This window comes from Atractosteus spatula (assembly GCF_055471065.1).
Source record: "Atractosteus spatula isolate fAtrSpa1 chromosome 24 unlocalized genomic scaffold, fAtrSpa1.hap1 SUPER_24_unloc_1, whole genome shotgun sequence".
Lineage (NCBI taxonomy): Eukaryota > Metazoa > Chordata > Actinopteri > Semionotiformes > Lepisosteidae > Atractosteus > Atractosteus spatula.
In genome coordinates, this window is record NW_028296641.1 from 771,670 (window position 1) to 793,564 (window position 21,895).

A 21,895-nucleotide genomic window follows, 5' to 3' on the forward strand; every position below is an offset into this window, starting at 1 on the left:
GCACACAGACACAGGACTGCGTTATACCCAGCGCCCACAGACACAGAGGGGGTGTCCTCTGTACCCCAGCGCCCACAGACACAGAGGGGGTGTCCTCTGTACCCCAGCGCCCACAGATAAAGGGCAGAGCAATCTGTACCCCAGCGCCCACACACCCTGCCTGGAAAACAGGATCAGGAGTAGCAGCTGTCTCAGGACAGGACATCCGGAGTTGAAGACGGGCAGGCAGAACGAGCCGATGAATGAGTGACGGCGCGCGAGCTGCTCTCACCTCGCCGAACGCCCCTCTCCCGATGACCTTGAGGATATCAAAGTCGTCGCGGTGAAGCCTGAGCTCTCGGACCCGGGACACAAACGGCTGGCCTGGAGGTGGGGAGAAACACTTCATCATGCATGTGACTGTCCTATTGTGTGCGTTTACTGTTGAGGGGATGGTACATCTCCTTTCTCTACACGTCTTTACACAAAGGGTGGTGGTAGTGTGGAACAAGCTGCCCAGCCATGCTGCTGAAGCTCATACCCTGGTGTTCTTTCAAGAAACAGCTGGTAAAGTCTCTGGGCTAAAATAACTCGTCAGGCGAACGAGGTGGATGCAGTAAGCCTCTCGCTTGTCGCCACCTGACATTCAGGATTGGTTTTCGACTCTGGGCTGTAACACTCTCTCCTCTCGCTGCCCTGTGTCCTACTCTGCATCTCTGTTCCACTGGGTTCCACCCTGAAACCTGAACAGCAGCATTCCTTCAGCGAGCGCTCACTCCTGCGACACACGGAGTGACACTGCAGGGTGTGAGCATGCACAGACAAACACACACACTCTGCAGGGAGTGTGAACAGTCCCAGTACAGGGGCTCACTCACATACACACTGACAGAACAGTATAGGGGCTCACTCACACACACACAGACAGTACAGTACAGGGGCTCACACACACACACACACAGACAGTACAGTGTAGGGGCTCACACACACACACACACACAGTACAGTATAGGGGCTCACACACACACACAGACAGTACAGTATAGGGGCTCTCACGCACACACACACTGACAGCACAGTATAGGGGCTCATTCACACACACACTGACAGTACAGTATAGAGGCTCACACACACACACACACACACACACACACACACACACACACACACACTGACAGTACAGTATAGAGGCTCACACACACACACACACACACACACACACACACACTGACAGTATCCAGTATGTGGGCCTGACTGGGAGAGGAATTGTCACAGGGAGAGGAATGAGTTTGTTTTGATCTTTCTCTCTGCTCTTCCTCCTGTATCCCTGTATCCCTCAGCTCAGAGGCGTGTCCAGACAGAGCCAGTGACATCATCGGTCCCCTCTGTCGGCACGCTCCCTCGTTCCCTCTTTCCTTCTCTCCCTCCCACACTCAGTCCTTGCAAAGCCAAGTGAGATCAGGGTAAAAGCACAGTACAGCGCAGTAGAGCCCAGTGAGATCAGAGTAAAAGCACAGTACAGCACAGTAAAGCCCAGTGAGATCAGGGTAAAAGCACAGTACACCGCAGTAGAGCCCAGTGAGATCAGAGTAAAAGCACAGTACAGCACAGTAAAGCCCAGTGAGATCAGGGTAAAAGCACAGTACAGCGCAGTAGAGCCCAGTGAGATCAGGGTAAAAGCACAGTACAGCGCAGTAGAGCCCAGTGAGATCAGGGTAAAAGCACAGTACACCGCAGTAGAGCCCAGTGAGATCAGAGTAAAAGCACAGTACAGCGCAGTAAAGCTCAGTGAGATCAGGGTAAAAGCACAGTACAGAGCAGTAGAGCCCAGTGGAGTAAAGCAGGAATCTGCTCACTGTGTGTGATTCGTGCAGCTGTGGCAGTGACCTGGTCTACACTGTGGTCAGAGTGGTGGACAGGCTGTGGCAGTGACCTGGTCTACACTGTGGACAGAGTGGTGGACAGGCTGAGGCAGTGACCTGGTCTACACTGTGGACAGAGTGGTGGACAGGCTGAGGCAGTGACCTGGTCTACACTGTGGTCAGAGTGGTGGACAGGCTGTGGCAGTGAGCTCCCTGCTGCCCCTTGTACCTGCTTCCTTCAGAAAACAGCGGGACAGGATCGCGAGACCCACTACATGCTAAATCCCATCCGGGCAGCGTGCTCTGATCCCTGATCCCTGATCCCTGATCCCAGGCCCTTGCTGTGCTGCTCCCGGTGTGAGGGCAGGCCAGACCTGTCCCAGCAGGCTCTGCTATTCCAAACACGAGCAGCACGCAGGCCCCGCCCCCTGGCAGTGAGAGTGTGTGTGCGTGTGGGTCTCACTGTTACTCCACCCACTCGGAGAGCGCTGAGTGTTTTCAGAGACGCAGCTCAGCTGGAGAATGCAAACCAGCCCCAAACCCCAGCCTTGTACCCCACTCCCTGCACCCCAGTTCTGTATCCGACTCCCTGTGCCCCAAACCCAGTCCTGTACCCCACTCTGTGAACCAAACCCCAGCCCAGTACCCCTATTCCCTGTGCCCCAGACCTGTACCCCAGTCCCCACACTTCCACTGCACACCTGAACCCCAGACTTGAACCCCACTACCCACGTCTCAAACTCCAGCCCCATACCTCACTCCCTGTGAACCAAACCTACTCCCATACCCCACCTGCTGCACCCCCATACTTGAACCTCCCCACAGCCCTGACTCGTACCCCACTACCCCTACACCCTGCACCCCTGACCTGTTCCAGTGAATCAAACCCTACAAACCTGCACACCAGATCTCCGTCCCGTAGCCCCATTCCCCTCACCCCAAGCCCAACACCTTTCAAACCCAGAACCCTGGATCACCCCGATCACCTGTCTCGTGCAGCTGGAGATCCACTCCAGGGATCACAGCGCTGCCACTTGGGCTCCCACTGCAGAGCACTGTGATCCAGTCCAGGCTTCACCGCAGCTTGAGCACACACTGTGGATTCCTGGCTCACTGCTTTGAGTACATTTGCATAACCAGACAGGTGGAGTTCAAATAACGAACATGTTTACTAGGGTAAATGTTCATTTGAACAAGACTCTCCCACAGTTGCAACAACCTAGAAAGTATCAGACTGCTGCGCACTGGGAGTCTGACTGACAGCACTGTCACACCTGGAGTGGATCAGACTGCTGTGCACTGGGAGTCTGACTGACAGCACTGTCACACTTGGAGCGGATCAGACTGCTGTGCACTGGGAGTCTGACAGCACTGTCACACCTGGAGCGGATCAGACTGCTGCGCACTGGAAGTCTGACTGACAGCACTGTCATACCTGGAGCGGATCAGACTGCTGCGCACTGGGAGTCTGACAGCACTGTCACACCTGGAGCAGATCAGACTGCTGCGCACTGGCAGCTCTCAGGACTACAGCATTCCAGTTTCACCCCACTGCAGCATCACAGCAACACAGGACTACAGCATTCCAGTAACACCCCACTGCAGCATCACAGCAACACAGGACTACAGCATTCCAGTAACACCCCACTGCAGCATCACAGCAACACAGGACTACAGCATTCCAGTAACACCCCACTGCAGGACAGGATACATAGTGACGCACAATCGGACAGTGACGCAGACACACACACACACTGACACACACTGACACACACTCACTCCACTCCAGGAAGTCCTGCACGTTCTTCTCTCTGCGCAGCGCTGCGGTGCTCACACACTCCAGGTGCAGGCAGAGCAGCAGGTCCAGCAGCGCCTCCACACTCAGCGCCGGCCCGTCCTGCTCCGGCCCGCCGGCCACCAGCGCCTCCAGCCGCCGCAGGCGCTCCTCCGCCGCCATCCGCGCCGCAGCGCTGGGCAGGGCAGGGGGAGACACGGGTCCGAGCGGTCAGCGAGCGGCCCGCTGGTCAGGAGGTCATTCCCAGAGTCTTGGGGAGCCGGGCGCTGGGGGCAGAAGAGGAATCCAGACTGATGGGGCTCCCCTTAAAACACGAGAACCTCCCTCCGGGCCAGGAGTGAGCCAGCGCTGCCCATCTGTACCCCTCTCTCCCACTCTATCCCTCTGTAGCCCCTCTGTACCCCTCTCTCCCACTCTATCCCTCTGTAGCCCCTCTCTACCCCTCACTCCCCCTCTGTACCCCTCTCTCTGCTCCTCTGTATCCCTCTCTCCCACTCTCTATCCCTCTGTACCCCTCTCTCCCACTCTCTATCCCTCTGTACCCCTGTTTCTACCCCTCTCTCCCCGGGTTCCCGGCCACAGCTCCGGCGCTGGGATCCTCCTCAGACTCACGGGTGAGTCTGCGAGTCCTGTCAAAATCCGTGATGACTTCCCGTGGAATTCCTGCGTCTCCCAGCGCGGCGCGGCGCTTCGGGAAATTCTTTCCCAAATAAACTCGGAATCGTTTCCCCTTCCCTTCCTTCTCCCGCTTTCTTTAATCCCGGAACGCGACTCACCTATTATTTTTTGTTTTTCTCCGATTTGGGGCCCGATGCGCTCTTTTTAAAACTCCCTGTTTTCCTGCTCTGCTTCCTCTGTCTCGCCACCCGCTGACTTACCTGGGAGGCGGTCCGCTTGATTGACAGCGCCTTCAGCCAATCGGCGCGGCCGGCCCCTCCCGTCTTTTCTCCAGGTGTTTTGCAACCGGGCGAGCTGCTCTTAAAGAGACAGCGCGCCTATTTCTCCCCGTCCGGGACGACTACCGCCTCACTTCCGCAGGAACGCAGTGAAAACTCTGATTAAAACACACACATCGATTTTCACATTCATTATTGTTCAAGTGGTTCAGGTCCAGTCCTGTCAGACCAGGAGGACAGCTGGGCCGGTGGTTCAGGTCCAGTCTTGTTAGACGAGGAGGACAGCAGGTCCAGTGGTCCAGGTCCAGTCTTGTTAGACCAGGAGGACAGCCAGTCCAGTTGAAATGGTTCTGGTGTGCCCCCAGTCCAGACCCCCACTGGACACAAAATAAAGCCAAAAATGAAACAAATCGAAAGCAACACAAGAGCTCAAAAGACCCCCCCCCCCAAACTAAACGTCACAGAATGTTGTCCTGTTCTGATCCATTCAGAGCTGCAGCTGTCCTGCGGAATCGAGATCCCCCACAGAACCCCTTCTCCACCCCTCCGGTAATTAACCACTCGCTACCAGCGTCTGGCCGGCCTGGCAGAACCTGGGCTCGGCGTCTCCCCCGAGGGACGGAGCCCCACCTCCGGTCTTCATCGAGCTCCTAACCGGGAGGAATTAACGGACACAGTGGGCTTCTGCAGGGCCCATGCCAGACCCCCGCCCAGGTTCAAAACCCACCTGCTCTGTTATTGGCTTGGCAGCCCTCTGCAGGAGAAACGGTAGCTGCAGTAATACGGGCAGCAGACAGTAACGACGGAGTGCGCCGCGCGGCTCTGCTGGGGAGCCCCTCCTCCAGGGGCGCAGGCACAAGGGGCCGAGAGGAAATAAAAACTCAAGTACGTTTGAATTAACTTTATTTATATTAATTACAGCCTTCAAATTCCCACTCTGTTCCAGCGCTGGTCCAAGGAGGACAATTTAACCAGGCCCCACACTATTCAACCCTCCCACCTCCTCGCCCTCTGGTACCACCGAGCCCCCGTACTCCGGGTTCGACTCGCACGGCCCGAGGCCGGGATCCTGCCCCCCTGCTGAAGGTCACTCCAGGAATGCGGAAAGACCACCAGCCAGGATCTGCCATGGAAGAGAATGGAGCTCAAGTGCACAGCCCCCCTGCCAGGGCAGGAGCTGGGCCCCCCCTACTGGGCGAACCGTGGAGGGGTCTCAGAGAGCCCCACGTCCCACAGGGCCTTGAATGAACCCCTAACTCCAGAAGAGGATCTCAGCAGCCTCGGGACAGGTGAACTGTGAGGAATGCAGCAGGCCCGTGGACACGGAGCGATTCAGAACAAACAATGAAACCAGACGCCTCTTCGACCTCCAGGCTCCAGGATCCAAACACTTGTCATCCTCAGGGCTGAGTTATTGAGAAACGGGCTGGATCAGGGCTCTCCAGGAGCAGGCAGGCGGAGCCTCTGTGGGGCACATCTGTCTCAGGCTGCGTTAGTCAGAAAGGCTGCACTGGGATACAGGGGCACACAACCGCATCTCTGCAGTCACACACAGACGCACGCACAACCGCATCTCTGCGGTCACACAGTCACACACAGACGCACGCACAACCGCATCTCTGCGGTCACACGGTCACACACAGACGCACGGACAGTCGCATCTCTGCGGTCACACACGGACGCACAGACAGTCGCATCTCTGCGGTCACACAGTCACACACGGACGCACGCACAACCGCATCTCTGCGGTCACACACGGACGCACGCACAGTCGCATCTCTGCGGTCACACACGGACATCTCCTGACACACACCTGCTCAGACAGCCTCTTCAATAACAGGCACAGACAGACACTGACTCTGACAGCTACACAACTGGAAGCCCAGAGACTGATACACAGCTCCTGCTTGTGTGCTGACTTATCCGAGTGCAGGACAGGCCCAGAACTGCCTCCAGCACCTCCCCCCTCTCTCGCGCACAGATTGTATTGCTGTGAGAACAGTTTCACAGGTAATCATACAAAAAACAAATGCTTGCAGATCTGAAGCTTTATGCAATTTAAAAAAAAATAATTTTGAACCCTTAGGTATACATGGTTAAAGCTGTTTTAAAGTTATTAAAATTTGTCAAAGCATAAAACAGCTAATTGTTTTTTTTACAAAAGCTGAATAAAATCTAAAAGCCAAAAAATCACCCTACAGAGCAAAGAGAAACTCAGGTGGCTGAGCTGGACTCCACTGTGCAGGACTCCAGTCACACTAGCATGTCAGGAAAAGCATAACAAGTCACACAGATATTTCTCTCCTGCCACCTAGAATGGCTAGCTGGCTCTGAGTGCATGCTGGGAAAGCAGGAGGACCAGCCCTGTGTCCAAGCCCACATTTCAGCTTTACTCAAAACAAGGGAGCAGCCTTGAACTTCTGGGAAAGAGCCTCCAGCAGCTTGGAAAGCCTGGAGTGGATCAGACTGCTGTGCAGTGGAAGCCTGACTGACAGCACTGTCATATAATTATAATCAGAATCTCACTGACGCCGACAGATCAGAGCAGACGGTACTGGGAGCTGGATTAGTTAATAACTGGGATTATAATCAGACTCCACTGACACTGACAGAGCAGTCTGAGACACTGCAGGCTGGACCGAGACCCAGCAGCACACCCAGAGCCCTAACCCAAAGTCCAGCAGCAAAAAGAGCTATTCTACTGGAGAGACCACGCGCCCCGTGACAGGACGTCCCAAATATTGACACCTATTTACAGACAGGGAGCACAGAAAGAGTGCAGCAAAGTCAGAGACCGTTTCTGAATTAAGACAATGAAAACCTCTTCTTCGATTTACAAATACAACCGAAAAGTCTGTAGTTTTTTTTTTCCTGTGGCGGCGGATTAAGAAAGAGGATCAACGATTAAAAACGATTTAGAAAAAGAGTCGAGTTGCCTCCTCGGCGCTGCCCCGGGCCGGCCTCCCCCCGGCCCGTCCTGGCGACAGCGCGCCCCGCTCCTCTGGGGGGGACCTGCGACGCCGGAGGGGAGAGGCAGGCAGGCAGGGAGAGGGGGTGTAGCTGCCGTGTCGATTTCAGGGAGGGGCGGTCGGGGAGGCGGGTTTACCGGTAACCCCGATAGTTGCCGCCGCCGCCGTAGTTGTAGTTCCTGTGGCCCCCGCTGTAGCCATAGCGATCCTGGTCCTGGTAATACCGGTCCCACTGCACAGAGAGGGAGAGAGGTCAGGGGCGCGCAGAGAGACGGGGGACAGAGGGAGAGAGGGAGAGATCAGGGCGCGCAGAGAGAGAGGTCAGGGGCGCGCAGAGAGACGGGGGACAGAGGGAGAGAGAGGTCAGGGGCGCAGAGAGAGAGGTCAGGGGCGCGCAGAGAGACGGGGGACAGAGGGAGAGATCAGGGCGCGCAGAGAGAGAGGTCAGGGGCGCGCAGAGAGACGGGGGACAGAGGGAGAGAGAGGTCAGGGGTGCAGAGAGACAGGGGACAGAAAGAGAGAGAGGTCAGGGGCAGAGAGACGTCACGGGCACAGAGAGGGAGAGAGGTCAGGGGACAGAGGGGAAGAGAGAGAGGTCAGGGGCGCGCAGAGAGACGGACAGAGGGAGAGAAGCTGGGGGGCAGACAGAGAGAGGTCAGGGGCGCAGAGAGGGAGAGAGAGGTCAGGGGCGCACAGAGAGAGAGAGGTGAGGGGCGCAGAGAGGGGGAGAAAGGTCAAGGGCGCAGAGAGACAGGGGACAGAGGGAGAGAAGCTGGGGGGCAGACAGAGAGAGGTCAGGGGCGCAGAGAGGGAGAGAGAGGTCAGGGGCGTGCAGAGAGACAGGGGACAGAGGGAGAGAAGCTGGGGGGCAGACAGAGAGAGGTCAGGGGCGCACAGAGAGAGAGGTGAGGGGTGCAGAGAGGGGGACAGAGCCCAGTGGCCGCGGGGCCGCCTCACCTCGCCGGTGTACTGGCGGTAGTAGTCACGGTAGCGCTGGGGGTTGTAGCCGCGGTTGTAGAAGGTGTCGTACTCGGTGCAGTACTGGCTGAAGAAGGGCCGGTACTCCTGCGGGGAGGAGAGGGGACGGGTCACACCGACAGGCAGGCAACCGGACCGGGGGCAGACCGGACCGGACCGGGCGCCTCATACTCACCCCGCGCTGGGGGCCCCAGTAGGGCTGGGGCTGTCCGTACGGCCTCTGGATATAGCCCCCTCTGCCCCCCCCTGCAGAGAGCGAGAGTGAGGAGGTTAGTACAGCACTCCTCTGGGTCCCGAGCCGAGCCGAGCCGAGCCGAGCCGAGCGGGCGGCGACACGATGGCGGCGATCAGCGCGCCCCGTCGGTCAGTCTGCTCAGGCCTGCGGCGGACTCGAGGGTTCCTGTGACCCGGACGACCCCCCGCTTACTCAGGCGAACTCATCTCGGACCCGGCTCACCGTATCCGCGGTCCCGGTCTCCCGGCCGGGGGGGCCGGCCAGGCTGGGGGGGCGGCTTGCGCCGGTTGCGGTTCTTCTTGCGCTTGGGGGGTGCGGGCAGCAGGCGGCGGGCCTCCTCCTTGTAGCCCAGCAGCAGCTTCTCCGTCTCCTCCTTGGACAGCTCGGAGAACAGCACCTCGTCCAGGACCTCGCTGCACTGCGGGAGAGTGAAGCTCACTGCCGGCCGGCAGCGGCGGACAGCGGTCAGCACGCGGCCGCCGGACGGACGGACGGACGGACGGGCCGGTCGCCCCGCGGACGCAGCTCCGCCCCCTCTCACCCTTGACTTTGAGCAGCGAGATCTCCGGCACCTCCTCCCCCTCCTCCTGCTGCAGGAGCCCCAGCCTGCGCTTCCACTCCTCGTCCGTGGGGAAGACGACCACCGCCTTGCGCTGGAAGCCCTTGAAGCGCAGCAGCTTGCGGCGCTGGGCCGAGGAGTACACGTTCGCCTGCAGAGGGCGGGGCAGAGAGAGATGGCTCCCGCAGCACCGCAGACACCCCACCGCCTCCACCTGCACACACCCAGCCCCCCGAGCACAAACCCCGCCCCTTCCAACATACCCCGCCTCCCACTGTACAACCCCGCCTCTTTTCCACATGCCCCGCCCTCCTCCTCACAACACACCTCTCACCTCAAACACCCCACCTCCACAGTACAACCTCGCCCCCTCCCACGCCCCCCGCGGTACATCCCCGCCCCCCGCAGTACGACCCCGCCCCCTCCCACTCACCCCGCCCCCCGCAGTACAACCCCGCCCCCTCCCACGCCCCCCGCGGTACATCCCCGCCCCCTCCCACTCACCCCGCCCCCCGCAGTAAGACCCCGCCGCCTCCCGCAGTACGACCCCGCCCCCTCCCACTCCCACTCACCCCGCCCCCCGCAGTACAACCCCACCCCCTCACCCCACCCACTGCAGTACAACCCCACCCCCTCCCAATCACCCCACCCACCGCAGTACAACCCCGCCCCCTCCCACTCACCCCGCCCCCCGCTGTACGACCCCGCCCCCTCCCACTCACCCCACCCACCGCAGTACGACCCCGCCCCCTCCCACTCACCCCGCCCCCCGCGGTACATCCCGCCCCCTCCCACTCACCCCGCCCCCCGCGGTACGACCCCGCCCCCTCCCACTCACCCCACCCACCGCGGTACGACCCCGCCCCCTCCCACTCACCCCACCCACCGCAGTACAACCCCGCCCCCTCCCACTCACCCCGCCCCCCGCAGTACAACCCCGCCCCCTCCCACTCACCCCGCCCCCCGCGGTACGACCCCGCCCCCTCCCACTCACCCCACCCCCCGCAGTACGACCCCGCCCCCTCCCACTCACCCCACCCACCGCAGTACGACCCCGCCCCCTCCCACTCACCCCGCCCCCCGCGGTACATCCCTGCCCCTCCCACTCACCCCGCCCCCCGCGGTACGACCCCGCCCCCTCCCACTCACCCCACCCACCGCGGTACGACCCCGCCCCCTCCCACTCACCCCACCCACCGCAGTACGACCCCGCCCCCTCCCACTCACCCCACCCACCGCAGTACAACCCCACCCCCTCCCAATCACCCCACCCACCGCAGTACAACCCCGCCCCCTCCCACTCACCCCGCCTCCCGCAGTACAACCCCGCCCCCTCCCACTCACCCCGCCCCCCGCGGTACATCCCCGCCCCTCCCACTCACCCCGCCCCCCGCGGTACATCCCCGCCCCCTTCCACTCACCCCACCCACCGCAGTACGACCCCGCCCCCTCCCACTCACCCCGCCCACCGCAGTACGACCCCGCCCCCTCCCACTCACCCCGCCCCTGCACTGTACCTGGTCAAGGATGTAGTTTCGGCGTTGGCGTGCCGCCACCCTGATCAGCTGACTGAGGCACTGCGTGGCCTGCTGGAGCATCTGTTCCTTCTGCTCCGGGTTCGAGGGAGCCTTCACCTGCGGCAGACGAGCGGAACAGGCCGTGTTGGTCCAGACAGGAAGGCAGGGGCCGAGCCAGGCCCTCCCCCACACTCCCCCCGAACTCGCCCTGGGGCTCACCCTCATGCAGTCCAGCACGGTCCGGGTCCCCAGCAGGTTGTAGCGCTTCTCTGGGTTCTGGGCCATGTGGTTCCGGGCCCAGTGGGTCTTCCCAGCACCAGGCATGCCCACCATCAGAATCACCTGGCAAAACACACACAGCGGTCAGGGGTCACTGTGAACCCCGAACTATAGAGGTTCGGGCCCACAAAACCCTCCCACGACCTTCGCCTTCTGTGCCTCCCCCGGGCTCAGCAACAGAGGGTCACGACCCCCGTTCGTCGCCAGGGGGACGGGTCTCGGGAGCGTCGCGCTCTGCGGCCCTGCGGCTGACGGACCCAGCAGGCAGCGCGGACGCCCACCCACCTCGCAGTCCTCCTTGGTCCGGGGCGCCACAGGGGCGCGCACGCGCTGCTCGGGGGGCAGGGAGTGCAGCAGGGCGAAGCCGGCGGGGCCGGGGTGCCAGGGCGCCTCCTCCTGGCCCAGGTGCAGCGCCACGGCGCAGTTGCGGCAGAGCACGTGCGGGAAGAGCGCCCGGCCGGCCAGGGGCCCGCGGCCCACGCGGAACGCCACGCCCAGCGGGCAGCCGTTCTTCTGGAAGGACAGCTCCACCTCCTCGTCCGAGAAGCTCTGAGGAGAGAGGGCCGAGGGTCAGCTCAGCACACGGAGCGGCGCCCCTGGGGGGCGGGCGGGCGGTGAGATACCCCTCCCCGGAACGGCCCCCTGACTCACCGCGAAGCAGCCGATCACGTCGTTCTCCGCAAAGGGCTCCCCGAAATCTTCTGCCTGGCCCCCCGACACCTTCTTGCCCCGTCCGTCATACCCGTAGGACAGGTCGTCCTCACCTGTGGGGTTGGGGAGCAGGGGAGAGGTCACACGTGGGCCGGGGCAGTTAGCAGAAGGGGGGCAGTTAGCAGGGACGCGCTCGGGGGCAGATGCTCACCCAGCTGGAAGCTGGACCCGTCCACCGACCAGCCGACTCTCAGCACCGGCACCTCCGGGTCGTCGGGCTGCAGCTCCTTGTCCGATAGCTTCCTGACGAACTGCAGGACGGGCAGACAGCGCGCGTCAGAGTGTGTGTGTGTGTGTGTCTCAGCGCAGGACGGACAAGCGTGTGACCACACCCACCTTGGCCTCGAACCCGACCTGCCCCTGCGCGACCCCGTGGGTGACCCTGCAGCCCGACCACAGGAAGGGGAACCGCTCGGAGAAGAGGGGCTGCCCGCCCAGTGCGCCCTTGCCCACCTCGAAGTGCAGGTCACTGTTGTCTGGGGGAGAGAGACAGGGGGGCTGCCGTCACACTACACACACACACCCCCAGGAGAGCATGACCCCGAGGCACAGTGACCCCCAGGAGAGCCCCCGAGGCACAGTGACCCCCAGGAGAGCATGACCCCGAGGCACAGTGACCCCCAGGAGAGCCCCCGAAGCACAGTGACCCCCAGGAGAGCGTGACCCCGAGTCACAGTGACCCCCAGGAGAGCCCCCGAGGCACAGTGACCCCCAGGAGAGCGTGACCCCGTGGCACAGTGACCCCCAGGAGAGCGTGACCCCGAGGCACAGTGACCCCCAGGAGAGCCACCGAGGCACAGTGACCCCCAGGAGAGCGTGACCCCGAGGCACAGTGTGCGTGTCAGAGGACGGCCAGCTGACTCACAGGAATCCAGGCGGACTTGTCCTTCGTCCACCTCCTCTTCCTCGCCCAGCTCCGGCTCCGGGTCTGGAGACTTGGCCCTGCAGCGCGGACACAGACACAGTCAGGAACACGCGTGTCTCCGCGCCCCCCGGGCCCCCAGCCCCCCGGCCCGCGCCCTACCTGTTGTAGTTGATCTCCTCCTTGAACTCGTAGTAGCCCCGGCCCCTCTCGCCGTGCGGCCGCTTCACCCCCCGGCGCTCGCCCTCGGCCGGCGCCCCCTCGGCCGCCGCCCCTGCCGGGAGAGGGAGACAAGTCAGCGCGGCAGAGACCCGACACGGGGCCCCCGGCCCGCAGACCCGGAGCGGACCAGACTGCTGCACACCCGGGCTCCGCCAGCCCCCCTCCGGCCCTGTCAGGCTGAACACGCAGCTTCACGGCGGCTCCTCACCCGTTCCCTCGCCGGCCTGCTCCCCGTCCGCCTCCATCTCCGAGCCGGACTCCTCGCTGCCTCCCTCGGCGGCCCCCGGCCGGCCCTGGGGCTGCCCGTTCACCCCGTCCCCCTGCGCTGCGCTGCCCGTGGAGGCCGGAGCTGGTGTGGCGGCGGCCGCCTCGCTGCTCGCGGCCGGCGTCTCCTTGGCTCTGGCCGGCGACTGGGCGTTCCTCACCGGCGAGCCGGCTACTCCAGCCCCCGGCTCGGCGCCCGGCGGAGAGGCCTGGGGGTCCTTGTGTTCCGCGGATGGGCCGCCGGGCTGCTGTGGCCGTGCGTCTCCGGGCCTGGCTGTGTGCTCCCCCGGCGCCTCGCTCGGCTGGGGCTCCTGGGCCGCGGGCCTCTGCGGGGAAGGGGCAGGCGACGCCTGGGCCGGGCTGAGAGCCGCTTCTGCCTCGGAGAACGGCTTCGGGTCCGGCTGCACGTCCACCGTCGGGGGAGCAGCTTCGACGGGCGTCTCTGCCTCTCTGGGGGCCTGCTCGGGCGGCTGGGGCCCGGCATTGCTCGGGCCGAGGGCCTCCAGCGGCTCCGGCCTCGCCGACTCTGCCTCCGTCGCCTGGGCGACTTCCTCCTCTTCTTCTTCTTCCTCCTCCTCCTCCTCCTCCTCCTCCACCCCAGCGATACTCTGCTGGTCCCCCGCCGTCAATTCAACCGCCTCGGTCTCCCCTCCTGGGGCCTCCTGGGGCTCCCCGGCGTCCACCTCCGTAGGCCCGACATCCCCGGCCTCTCCTGGCGCCGCCACCGCGGTCTCGGCCTCGATGGCGGCCAGCAGCCGCTCCACCAGGTCGGCCTTCAGCCCTCGAGTGTCCAGGCCGCGCTGCTGCAGCTCGGTCCGTAACTCGGCCACTTTCAGCTTCTTCACGTCCAGCGCGCTCATTTCCACTTCAGTGTCTGTCCTCCCTTTTTCTGGTTAAAAAAAAAAAATTATCCCGTCTCCCCCTAATTTTTAAAAAATATATTGCCCGCTATCAGATCCCGTTACAGTTTGTAAATACAGCGTCACCTGACGAAAGGAAGAAACGGGGACTGGCCAGCCTACGTGAGTTTTACCTAGCAACGACGCATGGGAACATAAATTTTCTGATTGGTAGAAGAGACCGTCACCCCGCCCACTGGCTTCAACTCTCGCAGCCGATTGGTCACTCGATGCGCCGTTCTGTCGCTTTTTTTGGATTGGACGGTTGATTTTTAAACCCTCCTTTTAAAATCGAGTGTGGTACACTGCCCCGCGTTTTTACCTAGCAACACGAAGGGGTTTGGCCTGGGCTTTTTTTCTATTGGTTGTAAGCGGAAAGCTTCTGATTAGGAATAAAAAAAAAATTCCTTGAACACTGAGAGGGCCTCGGTCGAGAAACCGGTAACTAGGGAAGTGACGTCTGTCAAAATGGCCACTAGTTCAAAAAGAAGCAGGAAAACAACTGTTCGCTTCATCAACAAGAACAAATTTATCACTTTATCATCTTACAAATATATTCTACAGCGAATCGCAGTATTAAAAGCACACCAGCCACCCCAAGTGACTCTTTTCATTATGGGGTCCCCAGCATCCCTACTGGAGAGGCTCAGAGCAGTGACCCTGTGTCCAGCGGAGTGACCCTGTGTTCAGAGCAGAGACCCCCTGGCCAGAGCAGTGACCCCATGGCCAATGGAGTGACCCTGTGCCCAGCAGTGACCCCCTGGCCATGCAGGCAGTGAGGCAGCAGGGGTCGGACCGGCAGGGACCTCTCCAGTGACACCCCAAGGTCCTCTGGTGTTTAGACACCCCGAATCTCTCCCGCTGTCTGTGCTGTTGAGCAGTGAGTGTTGGGGCGCCCCCCAGGCAGAAACACAGGGGACCCCAAGGCCTCTTCACCCAGCCCGCGCGGGACGTCCCAGAAGCCAACGATCTGTATCCCTCCCCCAGGGGCGCTGGGCTCCAGGTACGAGCGCCTGGCACGTCTGTACGCAGTGGGGGGTGGGGGTGTGGAACAAGCTGACAGCATCAGAAGATGGACAAGCAGACTCGCAAAATCAAAGTTAAAATTCAGCTTTATTAACTTTGTTTTAAAAAACAACAACAACAACAACAACCACCACCACCACCACCACCACGCTTCCTGCCAGACGCGCAGGTCCTGGAAAAATAACACTCTGTGCAGGAACACAGCGCCCCACCCCGGAGGGGTCACTGCTCGCCCCTGGGGTCCTCGCTCTGGAATCTGGGGTCACAGCAGCCCAGTCAGCCCCAGGCACCCTGGAGGAAGGGGGTGTCCTCAGGCGGCGCTCTTCAGAGCAGGGGGGTCCCCCCAGACAGGGACTGGACCCCCTCGTGCTCCGTCCTTCCGATCGGACGTCGGTCCGACTCCTCCGGGTGCGGCCCTGGCGGAGAGCTGCGAGCCTGCCGGCGCCCCCTTGAGGAGGCGAGGAGAACTTCTCCCGGCGGCGGCGTCGCCACAGACTCCGTCATCCGGACCGCGGCAGGCGAGCTCCACCCTCCGGGGGGTGCTGTCCCAGCGGCCATGTGTGTTTCCTGCGCGTGTGTGTGTGTGTGTGTGTGTGCTCTACTAGTACAGCTCTACTATAACTGCTTGATTTCTGTGTGTCAGAAGTACATGAGTGCCTGTCCTGAGGTGTGCAGTGGGGTCAGTGCTGGGGGCCACACTGCCCTGAGGTGTCCAGTGGGGTCAGTGCAGTTTATGTGCGTATGTGTGGAGGTCAGATAAAGTGCCCAGCGGGGTGTGCATGTGTGCAGGGTTGAGAGGTCATAGGTTGAGAGTCACAGCCAAGTCCCAGCAGGAGCTCCTTCTCCCTGGCCAGGCAGGGCCCTAGTACCTCCCTCCTGTGGGAGCAATACAGCCTCAGGAAGGACAGCACAGAGAGGGCCAGCCACAGCACGGACACTCCCCACAGGCCAGCCTGGGACAGAGAGAGAGGGGTTCATACAGACACACTGACTGGACACTCCAGTACATTAACACTGCACTGAGAGAGAGAGAGGGGTTCATACAGACACACTGACTGGACACTCCAGTACATTAACACTGCACTGAGAGAGAGGGAGGGGTTCATACAGACACACTGACTGGACACTCCAGTACATTAACACTGCACTGAGAGAGAGAGAGGGGTTCATACAGACACACTGACTGGACACTCCAGTACATTAACACTGCACTGAGAGAGAGGGAGGGGTTCATACAGACACACTGACTGGACACTCCAGTACATTAACACTGCACTGAGAGAGAGAGGGGTTCATACAGACACTGACTGGACACTCCAGTACATGAACACTGCACTGAGAGAGAGAGGGGTTCATACAGACACAATGACTGGACACTCCAGTACATTAACACTGCACTGAGAGAGAGAGGGGTTAATACAGACAAACTGACAGGACGGTACAGGTGTCCAGTGTTACCTGTGCCCAGGTGAGCTCGCTGTAGAAGGCTGTTGTGTCCACGTCCAGGTACAGGGGGGTGGCCTGGGCCTCTGCACAGCTGGAGAGGGAGAGAGAGGTCAGCAGGACGTCAGTGTGTGCAGAGTGAGAAACAGGCTGAAACATTTCGGAAGACTGTGGGTGGATCGGGGTGGACCGGACCAAGACCTGGTGCTGTCCGGCGGGCCTTTGCAGTTCTGCTCAGGGTCCGAACTGAACTGTGAGCTGCCTCGTCCCAGGAGGTGAAAGGTTAAAGGTGAAACTTTAACCCAGACCGGTGCGCTGGGATCGGTCTCTGGGTCACCCCAACCCTTCTCTGACCCCAGTGCCCACGCTCAGTGTGTCAGAAAATCGGTGTGTGTGTGTCAGATCAGTGTCGCCGCACCCGAGCATCGAGGCTGTGTACCTGAAGGGCGCCGCCTGCTGGCCGGTGACGGTGTCGCACCAGGACTGGAAGCCCAGGCTGAGCGTGACGCTGGAGCCCAGAGACAGAAGGAGCAGGCTGGCACTGAGCAGCAGCGTCAGAGCCGAGCACAGCGGCGTGCTGGAGACACAGAGAGAGAATCAGCGCTGGACGCCCGGCAGTTAAACCTCCTCTCTGCGCGGATTAACATTCTGTAGGTACCGCTGCCGCGCGCAGCTCGGGGCACCCCGCCGCCCCCCACTTACTCGTCGTGCCCGCGCTGCAGGTAGAAGAGGCTCCGCCAGCTCTGCACGGCCCCGAACAGCACCGTGAACACCCCAACGAAGGCGGCCAGCTGGCAGGCGGCCGGCGGCCCCCACTCCAGCACCTGCAGCCGGGGCGCCCCGAGTCCCGGCCCGGGGCCGCCCTCCGGCCGCCAGTGGCCCCGGCTGAAGAGCAGACACCGGCCCTTGAAGTGCGAGCCGTTCAGCGCCAGCGGCACCACCGTCAGCAGGCCGCCCAGCACGGACAGGGCGTAGGCGGCGCCGTGCGCCAGGAGGAGCCGGCGCTGCGGGGCCATGGCGTGCCCGGCCCAGCTCGGCTCGGCTCGGCTGGCCAGGGGAACCCGGAGACGGTTCTGGAAACGCCGGGGCGGATCCCGAGCCGCGGCTGACGTCATGCGCGCTGCCGACGTGCACGGGGGGAGGCCGAGCCTTTTGCGTGTGAGGTGCGGAGCTGCGGCGGTGTTGTGTCCCTCAGAATAACGGGAGGGTGGAAGAAACGGGGTGGGAAGTGCGGGAGGAAGACGCTGATGAGAACAAAGGCTGTCCTGTGAAGCACAAGGCAGTGCGCCTGGGATGCACACGTTCACACATCAAGATGAAATAAAGACACAGACGGTTTCGAGATGGGCGCAAGTGGTGTAGAAACATCAGTAACAAATATACAGCAGTTTTTTTTTTTGGAGGGGATTTCAGAAGTAGGGACAGAAAGGAAAAATACATATTCATAAATAGGGACATGCTGTTACGAATGGATATTACCAGACACATTTCGGGCACAAGCTCTTCAACCTCCTTACGCGATTAGTCACAATTTCGGCGCAGAAACAGTAAATGGGAACCGCCAGGGGGTTAAATCACCCCTCATTGGGAAAAATAACTCGTGACGCCGGTGTTGTTCACGATGTAAATAAACCCTTACCGTCACGTGACCCGGGGGTGCCCAACTTCCTGGTGGCGTCAAGGACTTCCGGGTCGCGCCGCGGTGAGGGCGGAAGCAGCTTCTCACTGGCAGACTCGCCTGGGACAAGGGGGAGCGCTCCGGCGGCGAGCTCTTGTGCTGCTCTGCTCCACAGCCGGCGAGTCCAGCGGGCGCAGCGAGGGGGTGTTCATGGCCGAAGAGGTAAAGGGCTGCGGGCAGACGAGTTAGCAGGAGTCGGGTCGGTTAACGGCAGGACCGAGGGGGGGTTGCAGGTGAAAGTCGCTCATGCGCCGAGACTCGCGCCGTCGGCCCGTGGGATACTTGCTGTGGGACTGCCCCGTGCGACTCCCGGGACACGCCGACCCGCCTGCAGTGCAGGAATCCCCCTCCTCTGCTCCTCCAGCGGGAGACAAACTCGGGGCTCAGTCCGGCGTGGGCGCACACGCTGGCCAGCTGGGAGATGCCAGTTTACCCAGTTAACCCAGCCGGTATATCTTTGCACAGTGGGGGGAACTGCAGCACCTGAGCAGAGGAGAGATGAAATTTGTTTTGGCACAGAACTTTAAATTCTTAAAAACTTTAAAAACATCAATTTCCCTACGGGATTTATAAAGTATTATCCATCTATCTAAATCCATGCTGAAAAGAGAAGAAAGGAAACGCAACGTTTCAGCAGTGGAGCCTTCTTGGGGTGTGACCACAGGCTCCACAGCCGAAACGTTGTCTCCTTTCTTCTCTTTTCATTTTTAAAAAGTTTTTATTTAAACACCAGAAATACAAAAAAGGAGACAGAATATTGAAATAGATACAGAAATCAATCTTTGCCTGTTTCTTTGTAGCCTGCGCATGCTGCCACAGCTCCCTGCTGGAGCTTGAATCAGCTGTGTCTGTGTTTCACCCAGGGTGCAGCTGGATGGGGGGCGGAGCTTGGCCCCGAGGGGGCGGGGTCTGAGCGGGGCCCGGGGGAGGGGCCAGTGGGAGGGGCGGAGCCGGGCGCCCAGGAGGCGGAGGCGCAGCTGCAGGAGGCGGTCCTTCGGAAGGCGCAGGGGAACGAGCTGTACCGGGACCGGCGGTACCGGGCGGCGATCGGGAAGTACCACCGGGCCCTGCTGCTGCTGCGCGGGCTGGACCCCGAGGTGACCGCGCCCATGAGGAGCTTCGTGGCGCAGAGGGCGGTGCTCAGCGCCCAGCAGGAGGCGCTGCTGAGGAGCACGCAGGTGGACTGCTACAACAACCTGGCAGGTAAAGGCTAAAGGCCTGTCTGCCCCACCCCGCTGTCCAGGCACTGTCCTGAGAGGTGAGGGAGCTCTGCGTCTGGTCCGACACACTTCCTCCGGCTGAGTAATCAACACTGGCTCTCCCCCTGTCCTCTCCCTCTCTCCTCTTCTCCCCCCCCCTCCTCTGCCTCTCTTCCATCCTCCTCTCCCCTCCCGCAGCCTGTCTGCTGCAGCGCCCCCCGGTGGATTACGCCCGGGTGCGCGAGTACAGCCTGCGGGTGCTGCGCTGGCGAGAAGGGGACGTCAAGGCGCTGTACCGGGCGGGCGTGGCCACGCTGCAGCTGGGCGACCCGCACGCCGCCAAGCAGTACCTGCTGCAGGCCAGCAGGGGGCAGCCTCACGGTATTCCCGCCGGGAGTCTGGGCTGCACCGGGGGGGTTCACGAGCGATCAATAACCCTCATATTCCTGCACTCGCCACTCAAAGCGCTGTGTAGATAACGGGTACAATGGGGGGAACACACTGTGATGATGCGCCAGTCCGCTCCCCGCACACCAGGAGAGCAGAGTGATGAAGCCAGTTCAGAGATGGGGGTTTGGCCAGGACACTGGGGTAACACGCCTACTCTTTTTGAGAAACACCCTGGGCGCTTTTAAAGTTTGGAAAATGACACGCAGGTTTAGAAAAAGTATTGAAATCTTACTGTCAATAAAATGCCGACTAAATGAAGTTCACAACACGCAAATACATTGGTGTAAAATAAGATCAGATAGTGTGTTAAGTACTAAGACTCAAATTAGTCCAATAACGTCCATAACAATACTACCAAACGAGTAAAAATGTCATCATTAGCCACATGATTTTGTCCAATAGAAATCTCCTTTTGTGTCAATATCTGGGAAAATGTATCTACCCATACCTAGGAAACATGAGTGAACTGGAAAACTTGTAAAAGACAAAAATTAGTAAAATGCAACTAAGCTATAGTTATTCTACCTCTAGTCTTCAGTTACATATCGGATGGTGAAACAGAGTGGATCTTGTTTACAGAAACAGTCCATGATCAGACTCGTCTGCTGGAAATTCTGCTCTCTGACTCGTTAAGCTGTTCGTATCGATCAGTTTAATATTCCGCACAATTCCTGATCCAAAAGCGGTTTGTTTCCCACGGCAAAGCAGCACGAAAAGCAGGAAAATGATGGGAAATTGAGATCGGGATGTTTATTCTGTCCTCATTCAGTGTTTGAGGTCGTAGTGGTCAGAGAGGGTGACGAGGTGGGTGCGTCGCTGTCCGCCGGCCGGCGTGGACGGGTCAGCACTGACCGGGCTCCTCTCTCCCCCCAGACGCCAACGTCAGGAAGTACCTCCGGCTCGCGGAGGAGAGGCTGAGCAGCGACCACGAGCGGGAGAAGGCGCTGTACAGGGGGATGTTCGGCTGAGCGCGTCCCGGGCTGGCTGGGAGGGGAGGGGAGGGGGAGGAGCGCGAGAGGGCGCAGCTGGGGGCCCCGTCCCTCGGGACAGCAGCTCCGCGCGTCTGTCTGCTGAGGGCAGGGGCAGCAACACATCTCGCTATTCCACTGAGAGACACTGATTGGACTGGGAGCTGGATTAGTTCTTCACTGGGATTATAATCAGACTCCACTGACACTGACAGAGCAGTCTGAGACTCTGCAGGCTGGACTGGACTGGCTGGACTGGGAGCTGGATTAGTTCTTCACTGGGATTATAATCAGACTCCACTGAAACTGACAGAGCAGTCTGAGACACTGCAGGCTGGACTGGACTGGCTGGACTGGGAGCTGGATTAGTTCTTCACTGGGATTATAATCAGACTCACCGACACTGACAGAGCAGTCTGAGACACTGCAGGCTGGACTGGGAGCTGGATTAGTTCTTCACTGGGATTATAATCAGACTCCACTGACAGAGCAGTCTGACACACTGCAGGCTGGACTGGACTGACTTTAATGTATGATTGGCTATAACATGTCAAGCAGAACTGATATTAAAAAAAATAAAGTAGAAAAATTTACCTGTAAATAAAAATGCATTGACCGGAGTGTTATAAACTGGTGTGTTTGGTTAATTTAACAGTTCTGCAGCCCTGATCCAGAGAATACCAGCATCGGAATCACCCCGAGCAGCCTCTGTATTTAAAAACTGGAAACATTCATTTAATAGAGCTCTAGTTCTTAAGAGCTGAACTGGCTTCTCATTTATGTCCAACAATCTCTAAATTAATATTATTAATACCTTACACTTACATAGCGCTTTTCTGGATACTCCACTCAAAGCTCTTTCCAGGTACTGGGAACTCCCAATCAGTTAAGTTAAATATCCCAAGTCTTAACCAGGACACGTTTTAGCGTTACCCCCACTGTAAAAAACGTATCGGCACACTGACGATTCGCAGAGGAAAGAGCTGGGGCTGTAATACGAGGATTTGGCCGGAAGAGGGCGATACCTCCTGCACACAGGCGGGGGATGGGGGTGGGTGGAAAGGATGTCGGCGCATTTCCTCCGTGTGACCGCACGAAGGCGCT

The 21,895-nt window shown here is 60.2% G+C and overlaps 4 protein-coding genes across 6 annotated transcripts in view; 1 reads left to right on the forward strand and 3 right to left on the reverse strand.

Moving 5' to 3' along the window:
• The window catches only part of LOC148810756 (serine/threonine-protein kinase MRCK alpha-like), a 44,763-nt gene extending 40,244 nt beyond the window's left edge, over positions 1–4,519 (reverse strand). The window contains exons 1-3 of the mRNA XM_088908999.1: positions 4,413–4,519; positions 3,621–3,902; positions 272–363 (exon numbers count right to left, since the gene is read on the reverse strand). Coding sequence (XP_088765125.1) covers positions 272–363; positions 3,621–3,798 — 270 coding nt within the window. The 5' untranslated portion in view covers positions 3,799–3,902; positions 4,413–4,519. The remainder of the gene's footprint in view (positions 1–271; positions 364–3,620; positions 3,903–4,412) is intronic.
• Positions 4,520–5,418: 899 nt separating this feature from the next.
• LOC148810757 (heterogeneous nuclear ribonucleoprotein U-like protein 2) lies at positions 5,419–14,136 on the reverse strand. Its single transcript, XM_088909000.1, has 14 exons — positions 13,073–14,136; positions 12,805–12,916; positions 12,646–12,722; positions 12,117–12,256; positions 11,932–12,031; positions 11,721–11,833; positions 11,355–11,618; positions 11,010–11,132; positions 10,791–10,907; positions 9,256–9,424; positions 8,937–9,152; positions 8,655–8,725; positions 8,459–8,566; positions 5,419–7,733 (listed from the first exon to the last, which is right to left on the reverse strand). The coding sequence occupies exons 1-14, from the start codon at positions 13,986–13,988 to the stop codon at positions 7,635–7,637; spliced, it is 2,625 nt and encodes an 874-aa protein (XP_088765126.1). The 5' UTR covers positions 13,989–14,136; the 3' UTR covers positions 5,419–7,634.
• Positions 14,137–15,121: 985 nt separating this feature from the next.
• LOC148810758 (transmembrane protein 179) lies at positions 15,122–17,704 on the reverse strand. Its single transcript, XM_088909003.1, has 4 exons — positions 17,199–17,704; positions 16,936–17,073; positions 16,512–16,590; positions 15,122–16,006 (listed from the first exon to the last, which is right to left on the reverse strand). The coding sequence occupies exons 1-4, from the start codon at positions 17,609–17,611 to the stop codon at positions 15,806–15,808; spliced, it is 831 nt and encodes a 276-aa protein (XP_088765129.1). The 5' UTR covers positions 17,612–17,704; the 3' UTR covers positions 15,122–15,805.
• Positions 17,705–18,047: 343 nt separating this feature from the next.
• On the forward strand, positions 18,048–21,407 carry ttc9c (tetratricopeptide repeat domain 9C). 3 transcript variants are annotated; one of them, XM_088909004.1, is made up of 4 exons: positions 18,221–18,336; positions 19,038–19,377; positions 19,572–19,754; positions 20,593–21,407. In XM_088909004.1, the coding sequence occupies exons 1-4, from the start codon at positions 18,325–18,327 to the stop codon at positions 20,739–20,741; spliced, it is 684 nt and encodes a 227-aa protein (XP_088765130.1). In that variant the 5' UTR covers positions 18,221–18,324; the 3' UTR covers positions 20,742–21,407. The 3 variants fall into 3 exon arrangements, with proteins under 3 accessions (XP_088765133.1, XP_088765130.1, XP_088765131.1); XM_088909005.1 differs by having other exon boundaries at positions 20,697–21,407; XM_088909007.1 differs by lacking the exon at positions 19,038–19,377 and having other exon boundaries at positions 18,048–18,336.
• The last annotated feature ends 488 nt before the right edge of the window (positions 21,408–21,895 follow it).

Coding starts and splice junctions, on each gene's coding strand:
- LOC148810758 (XM_088909003.1), bottom strand. CDS start 17,611: ATGACGTCAGCCGCGGCTCGGGATCCGCCCCGGCGTTTCCAGAACCGT. Junction 17,074..17,198: donor CTGCAGCGCGGGCACGACGA/GTAAGTGGGGGG, acceptor CTGTGTCTCCAG/CACGCCGCTGTGCTCGGCTC. Junction 16,591..16,935: donor CAGCAGGCGGCGCCCTTCAG/GTACACAGCCTC, acceptor CTCCCTCTCCAG/CTGTGCAGAGGCCCAGGCCA.
- ttc9c (XM_088909004.1), top strand. Junction 19,378..19,571: donor CTGCTACAACAACCTGGCAG/GTAAAGGCTAAA, acceptor CCCCTCCCGCAG/CCTGTCTGCTGCAGCGCCCC. Junction 19,755..20,592: donor CAGCAGGGGGCAGCCTCACG/GTATTCCCGCCG, acceptor GTCCTCATTCAG/TGTTTGAGGTCGTAGTGGTC.
- LOC148810757 (XM_088909000.1), bottom strand. CDS start 13,988: ATGAGCGCGCTGGACGTGAAGAAGCTGAAAGTGGCCGAGTTACGGACC. Junction 11,133..11,354: donor GGACCAAGGAGGACTGCGAG/GTGGGTGGGCGT, acceptor GTGTTTTGCCAG/GTGATTCTGATGGTGGGCAT. Junction 9,425..10,790: donor GAAACTACATCCTTGACCAG/GTACAGTGCAGG, acceptor CGCCCTCTGCAG/GCGAACGTGTACTCCTCGGC.